Source organism: Eulemur rufifrons, chromosome 1, assembly GCF_041146395.1.
Source record: "Eulemur rufifrons isolate Redbay chromosome 1, OSU_ERuf_1, whole genome shotgun sequence".
Classification (NCBI taxonomy): Eukaryota; Metazoa; Chordata; class Mammalia; order Primates; family Lemuridae; genus Eulemur; species Eulemur rufifrons.
Window position 1 is genome coordinate 73614516 of NC_090983.1, and position 20634 is coordinate 73635149.

At 39.7% G+C, this 20634-nt stretch overlaps 1 protein-coding gene across 2 annotated transcripts in view; it reads right to left on the bottom strand.

Annotated features, from left to right (window-relative positions):
- Nucleotides 1-622: 622 nt before the first annotated feature.
- Nucleotides 623-20634, bottom strand: part of LYPD6B (LY6/PLAUR domain containing 6B) — a 128727-nt gene continuing 108715 nt past the window's right edge. For both annotated transcript variants that reach the window (XM_069472880.1, XM_069472889.1), the window contains 4 exons: nt 10269-10420; nt 6740-6838; nt 2836-2966; nt 623-1326 (listed from right to left, as the gene is read on the bottom strand). In XM_069472880.1, coding sequence (XP_069328981.1) covers nt 1162-1326; nt 2836-2966; nt 6740-6838; nt 10269-10420 — 547 coding nt within the window. In that variant the 3' untranslated portion in view covers nt 623-1161. The remainder of the gene's footprint in view (nt 1327-2835; nt 2967-6739; nt 6839-10268; nt 10421-20634) is intronic.

Here is a 20634-nt window from a genome sequence, read left to right on the forward strand (position 1 = left end):
AAGTACTGAAATTACAGGAATAAACCACTGTGCCCGGCTGTAGATGTTTAACTGGGGAAAAAACATTCCATTAATGTATAGATAGCTATACATACTAGGGCAGAGTGTTTAAAGGTCACTTCAAAGTATGAAGGCAAAAATCAGGATTCTAGAAACAGGGAGAAGATGCTCATTTGAATTTCTGAGGTTCTGCTAAAAAAGGGAAAGAGGAGGAGAGAACGGAACCAAGTATTTTACCAAGTGTTTGGAGAGGTCCTCTTGGTGGACCTGACATTCAGGGAGAAGATGACTGCCGTGGGGAAAGGGGCCCTCACCATTTTCTCTGACTGGGACTCTTGAAGCTGCTTCTGCTGAGGGTGCATCATATGACAAGGTGTCATCTTCCTTGATCACGGAGGTCCCCTGACCTCCTCAATTCACTAATGTTTGCATTTAGCAACTGAAAATGTATCCTTCCCAAACTAGAAAAAAACTAAGTCACTTTGGCATAGAATTTTATACTGTAACCCAGCATACATCACCAACAGCTCATGGAAACAGCACTTCAGTGACCTTCCCTATGAGCCTGGTAGATGTATCACGACAGGGGCCTCCACATCAGCCAAGCACAAGTGTGAATTTACACTGTATAATTTAAAAGCTTTATTTCCCCCCCAACAATTAGCAAATGGATTTCATATTAGTTCAACAGCAAGCTTTCTCCGTACAGTTGCCTTTCTCATTGACGATGCCATTGGTGGGGGAAACTGCTCTCTCATGGGGGTAAGGGTTAGATTTCATAGAGACACTCTGAACTAATTACAGAAACAACAGGGTTTGCCCTGGCAGCCTCCTGTCAACAAGGTCAATAAATTGTTTCAGCTAAAGGCCTAGTCAGGTGGGGACCAATTGCCAGGATCCTCCCTGCAGAACTGGAGTCTCCTTTGACCAGGAAGCCTAGAAGCTGGACCATCTTCTCAGTTCCTGCCAAACTCCCATGCTCAGTCTTATGGTCTCACATGGGTGTATTTTATCAAAGCAAACCACCAGCTTCTGCCTAGGGGTCCGAGGTGCACTTTTCACCAAGTGCAAGATTGGTCTTCATGCCAAAGTTCACCGTGCACACTGTTGTTGGCTTGTGCTTTAGGGAGCTGGTCTCTGCCTCTCCGAGGAATGGTGGCATCATAGCAACGGAAGCACCAAGAGCCAGACGAGCACTGGTAGGTAGGGCGCAGGGACGCTGCTGCCCGATGTTCTCTGAGCGTGCATGATGGCGAAGACCGCGTTGGTGTGATTGGTGGGTAATTCTACATTGCAGATCATTCCTTCACAGCAAGACCTACACTCCTGTTACAAAAGGAAAAGAGGAGGAGGAGAGTGAATAATAGGAATAAGAGAGAAAGGGAAAAACAAAGAAAAACGGAAGAAAGGCTTCACCAGCTTTGTCCGAAGACAGACAGTTAGAACTGGCTCTCCAGACTGTGTGTCACTCAGGCCCTCGGGTACCTTTCCCCTGTAAATGGACCAGGAGAGAAAGACCATCTTGACAGTCTTTTCATCTGAACTGTGATTTATTTGCATCAAACTCAAGCACTAGCCAGGCAAAGAATAGGAAGAGAAATGGAATAAGACTGCTTGATTAAGTCAACAAATCTTCTAAAGGTTTGTAAAGGAAAACACTGAGATGAAAATGAAAGCTAGGAAACTTTTGGATTAGTCATTGATTTTTTCCTTCTCAGACTACTTGTTAGGGGATAATAATGGCTTTCTATTGTCTATGCTAACACCTGATTCCTATCATCACAGCAGCAATGGTTTGATAATTACGGCTGCTGAGTGGTGACAAAGGCTTGGTCCCTAACAGGTGCTTTCAGAGGATGTTTTCAGGTAATGCCAATTTGTGCCTGGTACAACTGCCTCCACCACATCAACCCAGCCTTTCACAGAGGCTTCCAGGATGGCATGATGAAGGCATCAACTCTAAGCATCTATATCAGTGGTTCTCAACCCCGGCTACACATCAGAATCATCTTGGGGAACTTTTTTAAAAAAAATCCTAATGCCTGGGACCCCCCCCCTCCCCCCGCCCTCCCCACCCTGAACTTCTGTTTCAGTTGGTCTGAGATGCCCCCTACTACCACGAGCACAGCTTGTAAAAGCTGCCCTGGTGATTCTTGTGCAGCCAGAGCTAAAAGCCTCTGGTATCAGAACCACTTTCTACACTTCTAGGCTAAATCAAAGTCTAAAACCTCATGAAATGAACATACTTTCAAGCAATGTTTTCTCAAACATTTCAGGATTCCAGGCATATGAAAGAGTAAAATGCTCATTTAGAATGATAGAATGAGAAAGGCAAAGAGATCAATTGGTCTAAAATGTATCTATAATTCATTGTATTAAACTAAGGCTAATCTTTCAGACTGTCACTCCCTCATTAAGCAGATGTAGTGGGAAACACAAGGTTTCCTTGGTAAAAGGTGTTCCAATTTTCCCTGTGCAGTGTTCTTGGTGATTCCTGGCCATGAACAAAACAGGTGAGCTGGACTCTGTCGTGCCTGTCATTCTCTCACGGATGGTTTGCTCTTGAGCCACCAGAGCTGGCTTCAGACCACTCACCCAGAGGCCTGGGGTCCAGCTCTGGAGTCTAGGAACTGTCACTCATTTTTAGTAACATTATTTCTTATTGAAGGACAGAAAATCTTTGACTTCTTTTGGTCTCCGTTTTATCATGGTAAGGGTCTTTCCTCAAAATATAAATATGTTCATCATGTTATCCTTACTGCCTCTCCCATGAAGTATAACTTACCATTCTGAGCATGAATTTTAGACAGTAACTTACACACACACAATCCTTACCGTGTGTTCAGAATCTTGGCTGCGGTGGCAACCGACAAAATGACATTCAATCCTGGAGGCACACTTTTTGGTGATGGATGTACTTCTTCCACGGCTGTTGAAGTGATGAACTGTCAAACAGTACTGTGTATCTGGGCAAGAAAAAACAAAAACAAAAACAGCAACTTCATTTTCAACACTGCAAAAGAGCTCTCTCAACAATCACTTCAGAAACGTCTAAAATTCAAGGCGATCCTTAAGTTTCTGCAAGAAATTTAATAGCAGTGAACTCTAGAGTTTCCAGGTGGCATTTGTGAAAAGACATCAGCTTCTGAAGCACACGTATGTTTTGAAAGCCACTATAAGCAGGCACCCGTCCTTTGGTTTCCGCTAAAGCCAAGGATAAAATGTGCAAGCTTTTCATCAAAACCGTGGGTCTGCTCATTTAACACCAAAGCGTTTATGTCTCTGGGCTTCTTTCTCTCCCCCTCTGAAGCACGTGTTCTAGAATGAAAATGCCATGAAAATTGTGAATGTAAAATGCAGTGGGTCAGAACACCTGTCGCATCATGCAATATTTGTGTCTTATATACTAATGGGCCACGTGTGGAACCGCAGTGAAAAGCAGACGCTTCAAATCACACATCAAGATCAACTTCCTTATCATCTAGCTCTTATTCTTGTTCTAATCCTCCCAAGGTGTCAGACTTTTCCTCAGCAGTGTATTTCCACTTTTTCTCCTCTCTTTGACTCTTACTCTCTCTGCTTCTGCCCACCTCCTGCTCTGCACAGCTACAGCACTGTGCTTCTACACGGAGTCATCCTTATGGTTTTAACCACTCGCATGTGACTACTTCAGCTTCTTTTAAGACGTTTCACTCAATACCCCAGGACATTCTGCTTTGGTTCCGCGTCCCTCTGTAGGCTCCTCAGGCCAATGAAATGCTTCCTCGTTTATTGATCAGGGATGATGGCAGCAATGTCATAGAGTGGGGACAAAACTGCACTGAAGTTGAGAAGACTGGCCTTATGGAACTGCCCCTGTGACAAGTGAGTAAGTCACGTTAGATCTTTTGATCTGGTTTCCTCTTTCGTCAAATGTCAGTAAATGCCCTGACATTTTGACAGGGTTGTTGGAAGCTTTAACTAATGTTAGCAATAAGCAAGCACATATTGAATGTGTGCCATCAGCCAGGCAGGTACTTCTAACTTGTGTTCATTCCTTCAATCCTCACCAAAATCCTTAAGGTAAGTTCTATTAACATCTTCATGTTACAGGTAAAGAAACTGAGGCACGGGTTCTTGTTCGTGGAAGAACATGGTGGAAGGTAGGATTCTAACTAAGGCAGTTTTCTAGGGTTTGTCCTCCTAACCAGAGCACAATTCGAACCCTTAGTACATTTAATGTTAAACTCGATGGTGCTGTAGAATGTTCGATAAGAGTAGCTGACTTCTGAGTTCAGAAGGAAAGGGAGCCACTGAATGTTTTTAGAGAACACATTCAATTTCTACTACAAACAAACAAGAACTGAAAACTGGTAGCTGCAATGGGCTCATATAGAACGTCACACATGCTAAAGCAGCCCTAAAAAGTCAGCATAAAAGCCAGGGTAAATAAAACGAGAAATGTCATTCTTGTCATATCCTGTTACACTGAGAACCTCTTTTAACAACACCAACAGACCACAGAAGTGAAGCTATAAAGTGAAAAGGAAACCTGAGATGACAAAGAACAATAGCTGCAGGCCTGTTTGCCCCAAGAAATGGTTGACTGTCACTCCCCGAAATAATGACCAAATGGAAAGTGAGAAATGACACTCTCCTTTAGAATTCCAGATGGTTAGTATCTTTGGGACGTGACTGGCAAGAATGTCCTGTCATGCCATGCTGGAATGCAGGGACATTCCGTGTTAATCTCGTTAAGAGTCAGCTCCTCGGGTGGACATGGCAGAGCTGACTCTCTTCCTCCTTCCCAGCTCTGACGTCTTCTCCGTGGTGGAGAGCTTCAGCTTTCCCTTTCTGTTCACCCGTGCTTCAATGGAGAAGACAGTCTAAAACCCAGAAATAGCCATGTATCGTCCCTGCATGCATGCTAAAATGGCTTTGGTTAACGAATGACAAACTGGTGCATTATGCACAGACCTAGTAGGAACAGTGTTTTGGTACAATCAAAACAGCATGTTCCATGGAGGTAAGAGGTTGAACGTCAATGCTTCAGTTTATACTGTTCTAACCCTTACCACACAGTTTTTAAGGCAATTTAAAGCAAATTGTTCAAGAATGATACTCACCCTCTGAAACAAGTTAGTAAAGAGAAGTATTAACCAACCTTGAAAACTTTGAACTAAGATAAATTTCTGTGGAAAATCTAGAAACAAATCCCCAAATGTACACAATCATACATGTACTCATAAGTGCACACACGATTTAAGGATGATCACTCTGCAGGAATGTAAAAGAACCCTAAGAACAATATTTTGGTAATCAATTATTCTTGAGAAGAAATAATGAAAAATATTGTCCTTATAGATGTCACAGTCATTTGTGTTCATTTACAGCATAAGATTCTTGGACATGGTGGAGGTCTCCAGTGGCTTTATCTGAGAAAGGTAAGGCTATGCCACTGTCATAAAGACTATGGTCTAGAAATTTCCAAAAGAGTCAAGGTAATAGTAGACCAAAACCAGTAATCTCTAATTCTGTAGGAATGTATTTGTTTATTTTGGTCTTTTATATCTGAGAAATCTAAAAACACTACACCCAAAAAATCTGAACAGTCTGATCTCCTTATAAGTAGAGTTTTTAAATTCTACACCATCCATCAGCACATTCTGTCCCTGTCTATTCCTACTTGGTGTTCCCTTCTACTCTTGTCCCAACCATCCATTCTCCACACAGCAGCCAGCTCAATGTTCTGGAACATGACCAGTATCACATAATCCCTAGCTGAAAACTCCCTACTGCCTTCCCATCACATTCACAATGAAATCCAAACTCCTTATTAGGAAAAGGAGACCCTGCATGTCCTGGTCCTTGCCTCCCTCTTGGATTTTTTATCTCCCGCTAAGTCTCAGTGGCCAGGCTCCTTCCTGACCATGACAAGGCCAAGCCTACTCTTGCCCCTTAAAACCTTTGCATGTGCTGTTCCTTCCTCCTGGCATGCTCTTCCTACAGATCTGCACATGGCTTGCTTGTTTTGGGTATTCAGGTCTTAGTTTTAATGTATATTCCTCAGAGATTTCCCTGACTGCCTCATCAAAGGCACCGATTCATTCAGTCAACAAATATTTACTAAGTGCCTCATATGAGCCAGGCACCAGATTAGGCACTAAAGACACTAGGGTTGTCTGGAAAAGTATCCAGCCATGTTATATTTTATTGTTATATTAACAATGGCTGGATACTTTCCAAATAGCCCTCATATATCAGGGAACTAAACAAACTAAAAAGGTACTCAAGTGTTAACATTTAGTATTATCTAACATTTAGCTTGCTTGTGATTTTTCTTAAATGAATGAATGAGTTTCCCAAGGATCAATGTATCTCAAGGGTACAGAAACTTTCCTTTGTGTTAAGCCTCAGTAAGTATGACTTTTCTAGAGGCATCATTAAGCATTTATGAAATTCTGAAAATGCCCTAACCCACATTGTGGTCTATCTGTTCTCCCTCATAGACACCATTTAAGAAATATTTCCTCAAGGCATGCAACTACAAATTGAGGCTTAGGCATCAGTTTCCAAGTCCTCTCAGAATAGTCTGATGTCTGGATAGTCTCTCAGAAAAAAAACCCTCTGATTCCTAAAGAACGTCATCAGCCTGTTGGTACACTAATCCATTAGGTAAGACATCTCTGCTGTAGGCAAGTCGGGAGAGACCTAAACGAAGTGAGATCACCAAAGAGTGTTCCAAACACAGCACACTTACTTTGTGGACACCATTTGTCTTCTGCCCATCGATTGCAATTATAATTATCCCCTGCGTTTTCACAGGTAAAACACTTGAAGCTATTTGGAAATGGTGTAGCTTTAAAGAAAAAACAGCAAAGTGAAACAATAAGTTACAAAAATTTACAAAAAGTTGCAAAACTTTCAAACCTCAAATATGGCACAAAATTAGCAACTTTTATTAGATGAAACAAAATTTATAAGCCATCATCCTTAGAAGTTCTGTTTTTAGGGAGCTGGATTTACCCATCAGGCTTTCAGGGAATTTCTTTGTTCCCTTTTATTTAAATATTTCATCTGTGAATTTCCACTATAGAGAAATGAAAGTGACTCCACAAGCCACTCTAAAAGATCCATGGTATTGTTCTATTATCATCAATGGTTTGGGAATGAGTGAGGTTGGAGGGGATGGACAAGGGTGGGAGTAGTATTGGAACCAATCTTCTCAGTGTTGTCCCTGAGAACAACTGCAGTCCAATTAACCTGAGTTTGGAATCTGTCCCTTCCACTAATTAGTTGTGTGATGTTTAACTTCTGAAATATAATAATATTTATAATAACAATGAAGATCCCCATGACTTGCAAAGATACAGTGAGGATTAAATGGGAGGTTACAAGAAAAAACCCAGTGGAGTCTCCAGCGCATCAAATCATGCTGGTTTCCATCCATATGCACTTCCAATACTGCTACATTTAACCTCATGAGTAATCTCATTTGATATATGTCAATTATCACAGCATTAGACGCTGACCAGGAATTTAACATTTTAATATGAGGATGACAGTAATTCTTAAGCCCTTACAGTCAGGTCAGAGTGTTATGGAAAGAAGAAATTCGGAGTTGCTGGCAGTCTGGATTGAGAGTAACTAGTATTTTTTTTTTTTTTTTTTTGCCTTGTATCTTGTCATTTTAACAGGCAAGAAGAAAAAATAAAATAATTTGACATTTCTGTATAGACCAGGGTATAGGGACCTGTGTAAAACTTTCAGTTCTCCCATTTTTGGAGAATGAAATAGACAAAGAACAAAGTGACCCCAAACCATCCCAGTAATATAACCAAAAGCTGGGGTGAAAATCAGAAAGCAGTGGGTGTTTCAGATAAAGGGGAGGATATGTATTGCTGCACAAAACAAGAATAAAATAAAAGCTAAATTTTGTATGACATGAAGTTAAATACTGTGAATACATTTCTGTTTTGCCTGTGTATTAATATAAAAGTATATTCAGTAGGTAAATAAATAATGACATCCATTTTCACTTATTAAATCAGTATAGTTTAAAAATACTAATAGTGATGGGGGGGTAAATGGTTAAAGTATAAATTGGCACAACCTTTTTAATTTAGTAATTCTAATTCCAAGAAATCTATTCTAAGGTCACTAGCCAACTGAAGAGAAAAGTGCATTTAAAAAGATTTTCAGTGAAGCATTATTTAGCATTTAGCTTACTTGTGATTTTTGTTTTTCTGATACAAAGTATGGGGAATGGTGAAATAAGCTACAGACCAGTCATGAATATTTTAAAAATGTAAATAGAATTAAAATATTTTCAAAGACATGGAAAAATATTCAAAATATAGTGTAAAGGAGAAAAATAATATAAAATTAAATTTCTGTGATCTCAGTATGTCACATACTTAATATATATACATAGAAAAATGCTGGAAGGAAATATTCTAAAATATACAGAAGAGCTTCTTTGAATCTTGAGGTTATGAATAAATTTTATTTTATTCTAAACATTTCCTGTTTTTTTGGAGTTTTCTATAATGAAGACGCATTACTTTTTTCTCTTTTTAAGATTTTTATTTATTTATTTATTTTTTGTAGAAACGAGGTCTATGTTGCCCAGGGTGGTCTTGAATTCCTGGCCTCAAGTGATTCTCCCACCTTGACCTTCTAAAGCACTGGGATTACAGGTGTAAGCCTCTGAATCTGGCCACTTTTCCACTTTTCCCTCTCTCTCTTTTTTTTAATGATTTTCTTTTCTTGTCATAAAATTATACTAAGCTTAACAAGTTCAAAATGTGTAGATAATTCAGAATCTATGAAAACAATGTGCCATGCCTTTTAGCATCAGTATATAATCATTATCAATTTAGAAGTGTAAAATAAATGATAGCTCAAGGCATGTAATATACATGTGTATCTGTACATGTGTGTAGTATACATGTGTACTGACACACACATACAGATATGACTGAGTGTCATGTATGATAAAGAAAACACAAAGTAAAGAACAGTAATGATACAGACCTCACTTAGGAGAGCACAAAAACAGTGGTTCTTGGCAGGGCATGGTGGCTCACGCCTGTAATCCTAGCACTCTGGGAGGCCGAGGTGGGCGGATCACTCAAGGTCAGGAGTTCGAGACCAGCCTGAGCAAGAGCGAGACCCCATCTCTACTAAAAATAGAAAGAAATTATCTGGACAGCTAAAAATATATAGAAAAAATTAGCCAGGTATGGTGGCGCATGCCTGTAGTCCCAGCTACTCGGGAGGTTGAGGCAGAATGATTACTTGAGCCCAGGAGTTTGAGGTTGCTGTGAGCTAGGCTGACACCATGGCACTCTAGCCCAGGCAACAGAGCGAGACTCTGTCTCAAAAAAAAAACAAAAAAACAAAAAACTGGTTCTCACACTTGACTGTGCATTAACAACATGAGGAAGGCTTTTTTAAAAAGAAGGGAAAAAGAAAAGAAAAAAATATTCTGCATCTCACCCTCCTGACTATTAAATCTCTGGAGAAGTAACTTGGGGCTATGTAGTTTTAAAGGCTTTCATCCTGATTCTGATACTCTTCCAGGTGTGGGAACCACAGGCATTCACATGTGTAACAAATAACTTTTACCATAAGAATCTCTCTCTAATAAGGAATATCAGAGAAGTTTTTCTTGTTTGAAGGAAGACAAAGGAGGGGTTACAATATATGTATACACATATTTATACATATATGTCAAATACATTAACATCCATTATCCTGTAGAAGGTATACACTTATGTTTGCCTATTTTAAACTAGTAGTGAAAAAGTTGAGTGTTATATAACCTTTGCCAGTGGTGATCCTGTATAATAGTGATAAAAATCCAAATAATATTCCCTTCCAAATTTCAAACACACTAATCTGTTTTCAAAATTGTTAATGGTCATTTGAAAGAATTAGTACACCATTTATGCAGAAGCTTTCCACAGCCAATATCCTTTCCCAGTGAAGAGATTAACAAAGAACAATGAATTTCTTCTGCTAAACCAGGATTAGGGACAGTGTTCAAAAGTTTTATTTTATTTTATTTTAAACAGGAACCCTTTCAAAACTTTAGCAGGAAGCCAAACCATTTTAAAGAAATGGAGAAAATTTCTGTCACCATACTCTTACCCACAGAAACAGTGAAGACTTTCTGTTTTAGTCTGGTTATCAACTAAATGTTCCAGAAAGATAAATGGAAAAGAGGGCCTCAGATGGACACTCTGACCCCACGGCCGTGCACTGGGGCGGCAACCACTACTTACGGTCAAGGGGAGGCCTCACATTATAGAAGTTGATGTTCTTGGCAAATGCCCAATTTTCTGAGAAGATAAAGATCTGGACGACAGCTACAGCTAGGGCGTGACAGAGAGGCAGCATTCTGACCTTGTGTTTTGGATGGTCCAAACGCATGTATCTACGGTGAAAAGACAGACTGGTTCAGTTTCTTTCTATCTTACCCAGCGATGGGAGCATGTTTTGTTTCTGTCTGGAAAGCTCAATGATTCAAATATATTCAGCCATCTACCTGTTGTGTGGAACCAGTACCTGTGAGCAAACTGCAATCTTTTTCATCAGATGCAAGGTAAGCAATTACTGCCTTCTACTGGTCAAGCCTCTGCACTAGCCAGGTGAGTTCTAGCAGGACGCCCGCCCAGTGGCCTTGCAGGTTCAGGAAGAACAGGCATCCAGAACTGGGCTGCCCACCCACGTCCATCGTGCCTGAGGCTAGCTGGTTTACTGCACGCTGAGTCGCCTGATCTCTCTAATCCACCCCGGCTCTGAGGCATGTTCAACTGAAGTTACTCCACCACCTATCTGTCAAGTACGTTCCCTGAGTAAATACTTATGTTTGATAAATTTTGCAACCCTCTCAAAACCTGGAGGAAACAGTGAAAGTGGGAGCAGTGGGAAGGACAGTGGGGAAAGGAACAATAGTCTGAGAAATAAAAATCTCTGCCAGATCCCAGAGGACACAGACGTCGAGAAGAAAAACAAGTCGCCCTGAAATGCCAGCCCCACCTGATTCTGTCACACTAGGGGCAAGGAGAGGCTGCAAGGAGGTTCTGGAGGAAAGAGAATAAAAGTTGTTTGAAAAGCTGAAAGCCATACAATGTTAGTCCTGGCCCACAAATACTACTCAGTGCGTTCATAGACTTTACATAGGCAGGGGTGAAACCTACCAAAAGGGCAGACATGCACACAGCACTCAGGAAAAGACAGGACATCTTAAGCCCCATAGATTCTATCCCCTAGAGGCAGAACTGGTAGCAAGAAAATCTATAATTATAATGTCACCACTGACAGGTTCTTTTTGACAAGGGGGAGGTGAGGGCAGCAGCAGAAGAATGTAACTTGGAGTCCAGTTTTTGGTTCAGGTGGCAGCTCTGCTACTTGTTAGCTGCCTGACCTTGAACAAGCTCTTTAAACTCTATTAAGCTCAATTTTCTCATCTGCAAAGTGGCTTAATAATACTTGCACTGCCCACATGTTTAGGTAAACGTGAGCATCAAATATAGGCTCTGATAGGATCATCAATAGGATTGTGTACGTAAAAGCGCTCATAATAAAAGTTCTGTGAAAATGTTGGAATATCAGAGTTCAATAATACTGGCTGAATTCATTTTCTTCTTGCTGAATCAAATGGTTTCAGTGGGTTTAGGGAATTTTTCAAAAAAAAAAAAAAAAAAAAGGTTTGATCTCTGCACATATGAGCATTATTCTTCACATGGACATTTGGTTTGAAGCCAGGGTAACAATGCATGGATTCTAGGGATTTTCTTCCCCCTCTGTTGTGAGTATATTGGTTTTGCCCATGTGACTGATAATGTCTACCTATGGAGATGGAACTGACTATAGACAAAATGAAATGTAGACACATCGTAACATCCCTATAGATGGTATGTCTGCCACTGACAGAACTGAGTCACTAAGGAAGTACTCAGCATAATAACAAAAAACAAAAAACCCTGGTGAGTAAATTTCAAAAAGCAACAGTGCTAGACTTTCTACTGCATTCCAGCTCAGTACCTAATTGGTCGTAGTGATATATAAAAATATATATAATTCTTTCCTGGTTCATTTTAGAAACCAAGATTGACCTTTCATAATTATTGGATTTCTAAATTCTATTCTTATACTCTTTCTGAAGAAATGGACATTTATCCAATCATATTATTCCATATAGTCACGTGGTTATACAGATACAAACTCTGCTTCTCCCGTTCACTTCTCTGAGTTGGTCTGTTTCCTAGTCATGATTAATCTGTAGACAAGGAATGGATGGATACTCCTTCTGTACACCAGTGGAGACCTTTTGAGTAGGGGATACTAATCCCTTTTTCACAAACCTCAGAATGACTGTGTTCTAATAGCAATCCACAAGTGTTCTTGTAATACAGAGATGATGCCTAAGATTATCAATTTCAGAATCATGTTGTTGACATTCAAATCCCTTATTTTACCACTAGGCAACTATGGGAAATTAGACAAGTTGCTGAAGCCTTCCAAGGCTCAGCTTCGCCATCTGTAGAACAGGCATAGGACAGTGCTCACCTCACAGTTTTCAAGTGAGGACTGAATGACCCAGCTGAGCGCTCAGCACATGGTTAAAGCTGTTACTATATTTGTTGAGCACTTTCGATTTGGTAGTGAAGAGCACTGGCTCAAGCACCTGCTTCCAAACCTGCTACTTGGTGCAAGTTCCTTAACTTCTGTGTAGCGCAATTTTTGCATCTATACAGTGGGAATAATAATAATACCTACTTCATAGGATTCTAGGAATTAAATGCATTATCTATTAGCAATATGCTCAGAATTTTGCTAATTCTGACTAAGTAAACATTTACTATGGAATCACAAGTCAAAATCCCTGGTTTTCTTCATGTAATCTCAGTGTGGGACAAAAGCCCATTCGTTCATTCAACATGTTGTTATTGACACCTAATATGTAACAGTCGCTATCACCAGCTCCCCAACAAGGTCTTTTCTGTCATGCAAATTGCATTTTAGAGGCTGAAGACAGGCAATACACATGGAAAAAACATCATTTCAGATAGTCATAAATTCATGAAGGAAATATTAGAGTAAGGTGACATGTTGGTGAATAGGACGAGCTACATACATGGTGGCCTCAGGACATCTCTCTGAGCAGGTGACACTGGAAGAGGTGAGTTAAGTGACGAGAAGGAATTGGCCAAGCAAAGGATCCAGGGAAAAAACCAAGGTGCTAAGGCTGGAAGAAGCCTGTCTCCTGGGGGACACAAAGAGCAGCCAGTGTGACTGGAACACGCAGACAGCGGGGAACAGACACGCTCAGGGATCACACGGGCACTTACACACGGCCCGTGGCAAGGATTTGGAATCCAGAAAAATCACAAAGTTGTTTAATTTCAATTATCTAATTTTGAAAAATACCAAGAATGCTTTGTCTCTTGTAGGGTAATTGGTCCCAAATTCCTAGCCTTATTTCTAGCTCCTGGGAACAAAGGAAAACAAGTGATAGTGAGAACAGAGGACTGTGGAATTCGGATGTGCCACAGTAGTTCCTCTGAATAAATAACTGAATGGGTGACAGGCAACTTAAAATCAACTGAATGAACAACACAGTCAAGGATCAGACTTCGGTTTTGGTTTCTCCATCCCTCAAAACAGCAGTGTGGGGGCCGTAGCGTCATTCTCATTGTACAAGTAAGGAAACTGTGGTCCAGAGGCCATGGATGCAAAGATCCCAGCACACTGCCCAGAACACAGTATCTCCTCGGAAAGTTTCCACAGAGCACACCCGAGCCTACTAAACTTGAAAACAAATAAAAACTAAACCAAATGATTGCTGCTTCCATATAGAAAAAGTGTGTTTTCATTTCCATTTTTAACTAAAACAGCATAGCTTTATGCTATCAAAATTCTCCAAAACTGCAAAGGTTTTACCTGTCAAATGAGAAAAGCACTAACTAAAAATGTCTTATATCTCCGGAGCATGCTTTACAATCCATTACCATATACCGGTTCTTCCCAAGCACTTCTATCTATCTCTGTCAAATCTTCAGTGTGTAGGTTTGTGTTAACATGACTGTTTTATTTTTCACAACCAAAAGACATTAGGATAATGAAAAAGTAAATGACTAACTATAGCATCTGAGAGTAGTTTTACATTTGGAATCATTTCACGGAGGCTCTGAACTAAAAATTATCTGCTGAGTAGGCTCTCACTGCAGTCTTTGTGGAAGAACAAGGTTACAATAGTGCTTATATTTTGTTCCAGAGAGGAAAAAAATCTGTAATATGAGTTAGACTAAACCATTCAGGTTATTTTCTCCAAGGCCATCACATAGAGCAGGGTTACTTCTCCACATGAGGGATGGGGTGACCTATGAGTTTCCTAAGGTTATTTGCAAAATTGTGTGTCTGGACATATTTTCCCTCTGGGTAGAGTATCTCCAAGGAACCTGTGACCAACAGAATGCTTAAGAAGGGCTGCTTGCTCTTTCAGAATATGCCAGTAATAACTTGACCTCCTGTGACTTAGATGTTTTCATATTTTGACACTATGAGAAAAAGTTCTACATGTACATCTGGTCCACACTTCTCAAACTCAAGGGTAGCTCAAAACGTTCTTCCCCAGAAAGAACTTACTACCTTCATCCATTTTCCCTGATCCACTGGCCTGGTCAGAAACCCCTCACCTATGGTGCTGGTCTTCCCTATGTTATATGAGTCCTCTCTTTGGAAGATACATTGAACCTTGCTCCAGAAAGCAGGGTGCTTCTCTGCCAGGAGAAGGAAGGGATTTCTGCAAAGTATATTTATAGGGATACAGCAGTGATAGACAACTTGCAGGCATTCTATAGAATGGCAGGTAGCCAGATTTGTAAATTTAAGAAACCCCACCTGAGACTACTGCCCAAAATAAAGGACTTAAATGGCACGTGGTCTGGAAGCACAACTATTTCCTAGGTCTGAGCCCTGGTAACCATCGCATCCTACATGTGGCCTTCTACACTTCCATGGAAAACACAGAAAGTTGGTAGGGGCCTTAGGAAGCAGCACACCTCTGACATCATAAACTGTTTTGAGGTAGAAAAATGACCTACATTGTTTTTTTATATTCCCCAGGCCCATGCTCAGCACATGGTAGATACTCAGCAAATACTTTTTGGAACAGAACCAACATCATTAGCTATGACCTGTAAGGAGCGCTTTTCTTAGCAAATAAGACAAAGCTGTGGGCAGTAAGGAGTTGGGAGGGTGTCCAAAGATGATAAAGAAATGATGGACTCAAAAGGAGATTTGAAAAAGAAGAGACTAAACAGAGATGCTTAAGTGCTGGCATTTCTTGCTCAATTGCTAAAAGTGAGTCAGAAAGCACAAGGCCAACTTCGACTGCTAATAAGACAAATAAAATAGATAATGTAAGAGAAACAGCTCTACTAAGTCCAACATGCCTATCAACACTCACGTTCACACCTTCCTGCAAGCACCACTTATCCCACAGTGAGACACTTTAACGACAATCTTTAATAGGCCTGGCTTTCCTTGTAAAAAGAATAGAAGGCAAAGTGGAGATTCAAAATGAGTGCTGAAATCTTACACAGAAAGAATGGAATAGATGAAAACACTCCTCTTACAGGGGGAAATTTGCCAGAAAAGTTTACCGTCCACAGTAAGGGTTGTGATACTTGCTTCTGGCCGTTAAGCCATGTTGACAAAAGGGGATATTCTGGTTCACATTAAATTTAGGAAGAGTGTGTGGGATTTATTTTGAAAGTGGGTTCTCACTCCTTTCCTTGTAGGGGAACTGAGGTTTCAGTTTCTAGCCTTCCCTGGGCATTGAAGACTCAGTTCCTAAGGCTATAATTTCTACCTTCTCTCATAGGTTCTTTCTCTAGATTTTGTACACGGGAGGGTTCTTCTCCCCTCCCCCAAGTTTAAATATAAACTTATTTTAATTTTAAAGATATTTAATCTAGCATTCTATATGCCTGAAGCAGAATCCAAGAGAGAAGTTTAGCTTATGATCAATCCATCATCTTGATCTGAAAATATAAACTCTCCAGAGAGCACAACAGACTTTACTCTTGGATAACAACATTCAACAGAGAAAAACAGAATCATGCATGATTTAGCCTTCATTGCAGCTTGTCCAAATCTTGAAAGTGGTGTGATTATAAGTCATGCATTTATACCAGGCATTGCTCCAAGCGTTTAGTACACAATAGTGAATAAGAGAGACACAGTCCCTGTGGTCTCATAAATTATTGGGACCAAAAAGTCAGTATGAGCCACTGGTAAGATGTGATTGACAAGATTTAATGCAATCATCTTTGAGATGAGGAATAATAATGGGCTTTAGATTCAGAAAGACCTAGAATAAAATTCTGGTTCTACATTAATTAACCAGGTGACCACAGAGTTCAAAAGTATTGTGCCATTTGCCAATAAGAAAATTGAGGCTTAGGGACATGCAGGCAACTTTTCTAAATTGTGTGGATTGAGTGCAATTACTAAGTAAAGCACCTTTTATTTAGTTAGAAGGAGTTCAAGAAATTTTAAGTTCCTTCTTCTCCCATTTCTCCCTCCTTCTCCCCTTCTCTAGAAATCTATAGCAGGAGAATAGAGATCAGACCAAGGGATAAAATTGTGCAACTTCATTCCATATAAGCTGGACCAAATCTGGTAAACAGTATTGAGTTCTGTGCACTAATTTCTTAAGAGGATTTAGAAATTTTCTATTGCAACCAAGGTGGAAGTTGGAAGGAATGAAGACCAAGGTCCCTTCCCCTTCTAATATTCTACGATTTTTATAGAAGGAGATTAATGAAGAATTTCCGTTATTCTACAAAAAGTCATGAATGTAATACAGTATTCCCATATTTCAGCTTCCTGCTGCACTGCTTTAAAGAGTACAATCTTACACACACACAAAAAATCTCATCAAGCACAGAATCAAAAACTCATAAAAATGAGTATCTCCTTTCTAAGCATGAAGCTGTACATTTTGCAATACCAAAGACTAGAGCCTTTTCTACTACATGCAACCTGATCAAAGAGAATGTCTGAAACAGTGCTGATGTTAAAATAATCTCATTATGCAAATCAATTTTAAATCTAATCATGAATTAATACAGGGCCCATAAGTGTATAATTTGGGCAGAGAAACAGTCTAATCAATTTCAAAGACATCTTTTTAATGTGATTCAAATTTTAAGAAAAAGCTAAAAGACATTTCTAAGGTAATAGCTTTTCAAATGCACTTTTTGTCAAAGACATGATTTTATATCTTTGAGGATGCTTTCATGACACCAGAGGGGTAAGATGGTAAGAACTCTGCGTGTACAAGATTTAAAAGATTAGATGTTTAGGAATTAGTAACTGGACTCCTATTAAAGAGAATGAAGATTGGTTTGTCATATTTTATCCAACTATTTGGACAAATGGCAGGAACCTAATAAAAATGTGTTGATTGAATTTGAGAGTATCCTTCAAAGAGGTGAAATAATTTTTACCCAGTTTGCTTCCATAAACAATTTTTAGGAGGCTTATGCCAAATCACTTAAGGCTCTTACAATACTGAATAAAAGCCACACTGGATGAAAAGATAGTAAAGCTCCTATGCCCTTCCTCAAACAGTGTGCTCAGCTGTGCGTGACCCTTCGCTCTGCACTTCCTAGAAGCCAAGGGAGACACAGGGGACACGTCCATTCTCATTATTTGAGAAAAGGAACCCCTTTCTGATACTTAATTCTCAAATTAATGAGTCTTATGAGTTATATAGAGGGCACCAAACAACATATGGATAATGCCCCAAATTTGTTTTGAAGAGCTCCCGATGCATCCATTTTTTGGACATTTCTTGAAAAAAGCCAAGGACATAATAATGAAAGGTAATTCTATAGAGATACTTCCGCTATCAGGTAGGTAAATGAAAGATTTGTTTCTCTTTTCCATGGGAGAAGGATGTCTTTATGTTTGAGATAAAGACGGAACTGGACAGGAGTCCTGCAGGAGAGCTGCAGGCACACAGGTGTTTGGTGCTACTCACGAGCAATCTGCTTGCAGAACGGCCTGGCTTTAAACTGATGGGCAACCCAGGCTGGGCACGGAAGACGGTGTCTTTTATTTTTCATATCCTTGCTTGCTTTACTGAACTCATTTGTTTTAATAACCAATCAAAGCTCTCGTAATAGAAATCGAGGCTGGGCCGGGCGCGGTGGCTCACGCCTGTAATCCTAGCTCTCTGGGAGGCCGAGGCAGGTGGATCGCTCGAGGTCAGGAGTTTGAGACCAGCCTGAGCAAGAGTGAGACCCCGTCTCTACTAAAAATAGAAAGAAATTATATGGACAACTAAAATATATATATACAAAAAAAAAAAATTAGCCGGGCATGGTGGCGCATGCCTGTAGTCCCAGCTACTCGGGAGGCTGAGGCAGTAGGATCGCTTAAGCCCAGGAGTTTGAGGTTGCTGTGATCTAGGCTGATGCCACGGCACTCACTCTAGCCCGGGCAACAGAGCGAGACTCTGTCTCAAAAAAAAAAAAAAAAAGAAATCGAGGCTGAAACGTCTGACAGCTGGCTAAGGATCCATTACTCTGCATTTGTTGAGTGGAGGAGTATACCATGCCAAGAATGCACTCTCTAATACGTGGCATTCAGAACGCAATGAGGAAATTTAGCATTCAGGGTCACTTGGTGTGTAAGGTGATGGCTAGCATTTTTGTTTAGTTCAGCCTCAGTTGATATAGAAAAATTATCATAAAAATAAAGTGTTCAATACAGATGAGTTTCTCATTTGAATCTCTATGTGTGTATGTATATATTGATATGTGTATATATGCATATAAACATACATACATGCATCTTACTGAATCAACTAATTGCTTAAGCACTATGTGCCAACAAGTAAAATGTCCCTAGAACTCTGTTTAAGAGACTGTATTGCCAATAATCTCAGCTGCTTTCAGCACCTACACACCTACACAGTTATCTTGCAATTGGGAGAGCTATAGGATGTAGAATTATTACTATGCATTTGTTCTGTCTTCTTTCTTCTGTTCTAGGGTTTTATGTCACTGACCATTATTTATAAAGCCTCTATAACTCTACTCTTTATTCTACACTAAAAATATAATACACAAGTAAATAACATGTTTGTAGAATATCATTTGGAAACAGAAAGGCATTTAACACATTGCCACACTAGAAAAAAATTTTTTCCTTGGGGCCAACGTCTTTTATTACAAAAATAGAATAAAAACTTCAAAAACAAAATGATCCTTTCTAATTTAACAGAAAATTTGCTATTTTTCATTGTTTTCTGTGTGTGAGTTAAATGCAACTTGAAAAATAGTTCTCACAGCTCCCAAGGTAAAGAGATGTGTGAGTTACATATGCTTCACAAGGCCCCAGGCTCAAAACTAGCGTGTGTTAAATACAACTCAACACGGTACTTACTGTGTTAAAAAACAACAATAAACTGCATACAATGGCAAAAGAATATCATGCTGACTTTTGAATACTCCACAAAATCCAGAACAGATTATTCAAAGAACTCTCTGGAAGCTGACAAAGTTATAAAAGCAATCCTAAGAAAAAAAATTTCTGCATTCTGCACATATAACAAAGTTACAGTGTGTCACTTGCTCTATAAATTGTCACTATTACCACTTGGAGCAGAATGAAATGTACACCTATAAAGATATATATGTGCATAATTTCATATTCCCAGAGGAAACTGAAAAATTATATACGTTAAATAGTGTTTTAATTGCAACAGGAAGAACTACATTAAATGGTTCATGATATGGTTCACGATCCCACAAGGGTAAAGTTGAGCATAAATGCTGTCTAGTAAAATGGGGGAAAAAATGGCCTTTGTATGGCACCTGGGCCTGGGTGCAAATTCTGACCCTGTCCTGCATCTACCACCTCTAGGTATTACTTCATTGTTCTCAGACCCAGTTTCTCTATTAGTAAAAGACAGATATTAAATATCCATTTTGCAGAGAGACGTTTTGTGAATTAAAGGACAATGAATGGTAAGTCCCTACTTGATGCCATTTTTGTCAAATTATTAAATCAATTAGGAAGCTAAATGTAGAGATGTATTGTTCCTGTATGGCTTACCATACTGGCCAATATCATCAAGGTCATGCAATAGCTGACAAGATTTAAGACTGAAATTCAATATACATTATACATTTTCAGCTCTCAAATTCTATAATTATCTGAGCATATATGAGAGAGCAGGATGTGAGATTCCTCTGAAGACCAATTTTAAGAAAACTGCTCTAGAATATATGTGGGAACAATATTTAGGCCTCACCAGAGCATTTCATTTGTCAGCTTTCCGATAAATCTATATTCTTTGCCTATACTTACAGTCGTCATTCTTACAGCATTTGTTTCAAAAAGGCAGTAGGCTCTGTGCTTTCACAGGTATCATTGTTTCATCGCTTCAAGTATGTGTTATATTTCCTTCCCATCCTACTTGGAAGGCCCAGTGAAATATTTCTCATTCACAAAACCTTTCCATATCTACTCCAGCCCATGAGTTAGTGTCTAGTCTGAAAAAAGCTTGTTTGTGGCCACAGGCTGTCCTTCCTTGCTTAGCACTGGGTTAGGCGGAGAAGTTCT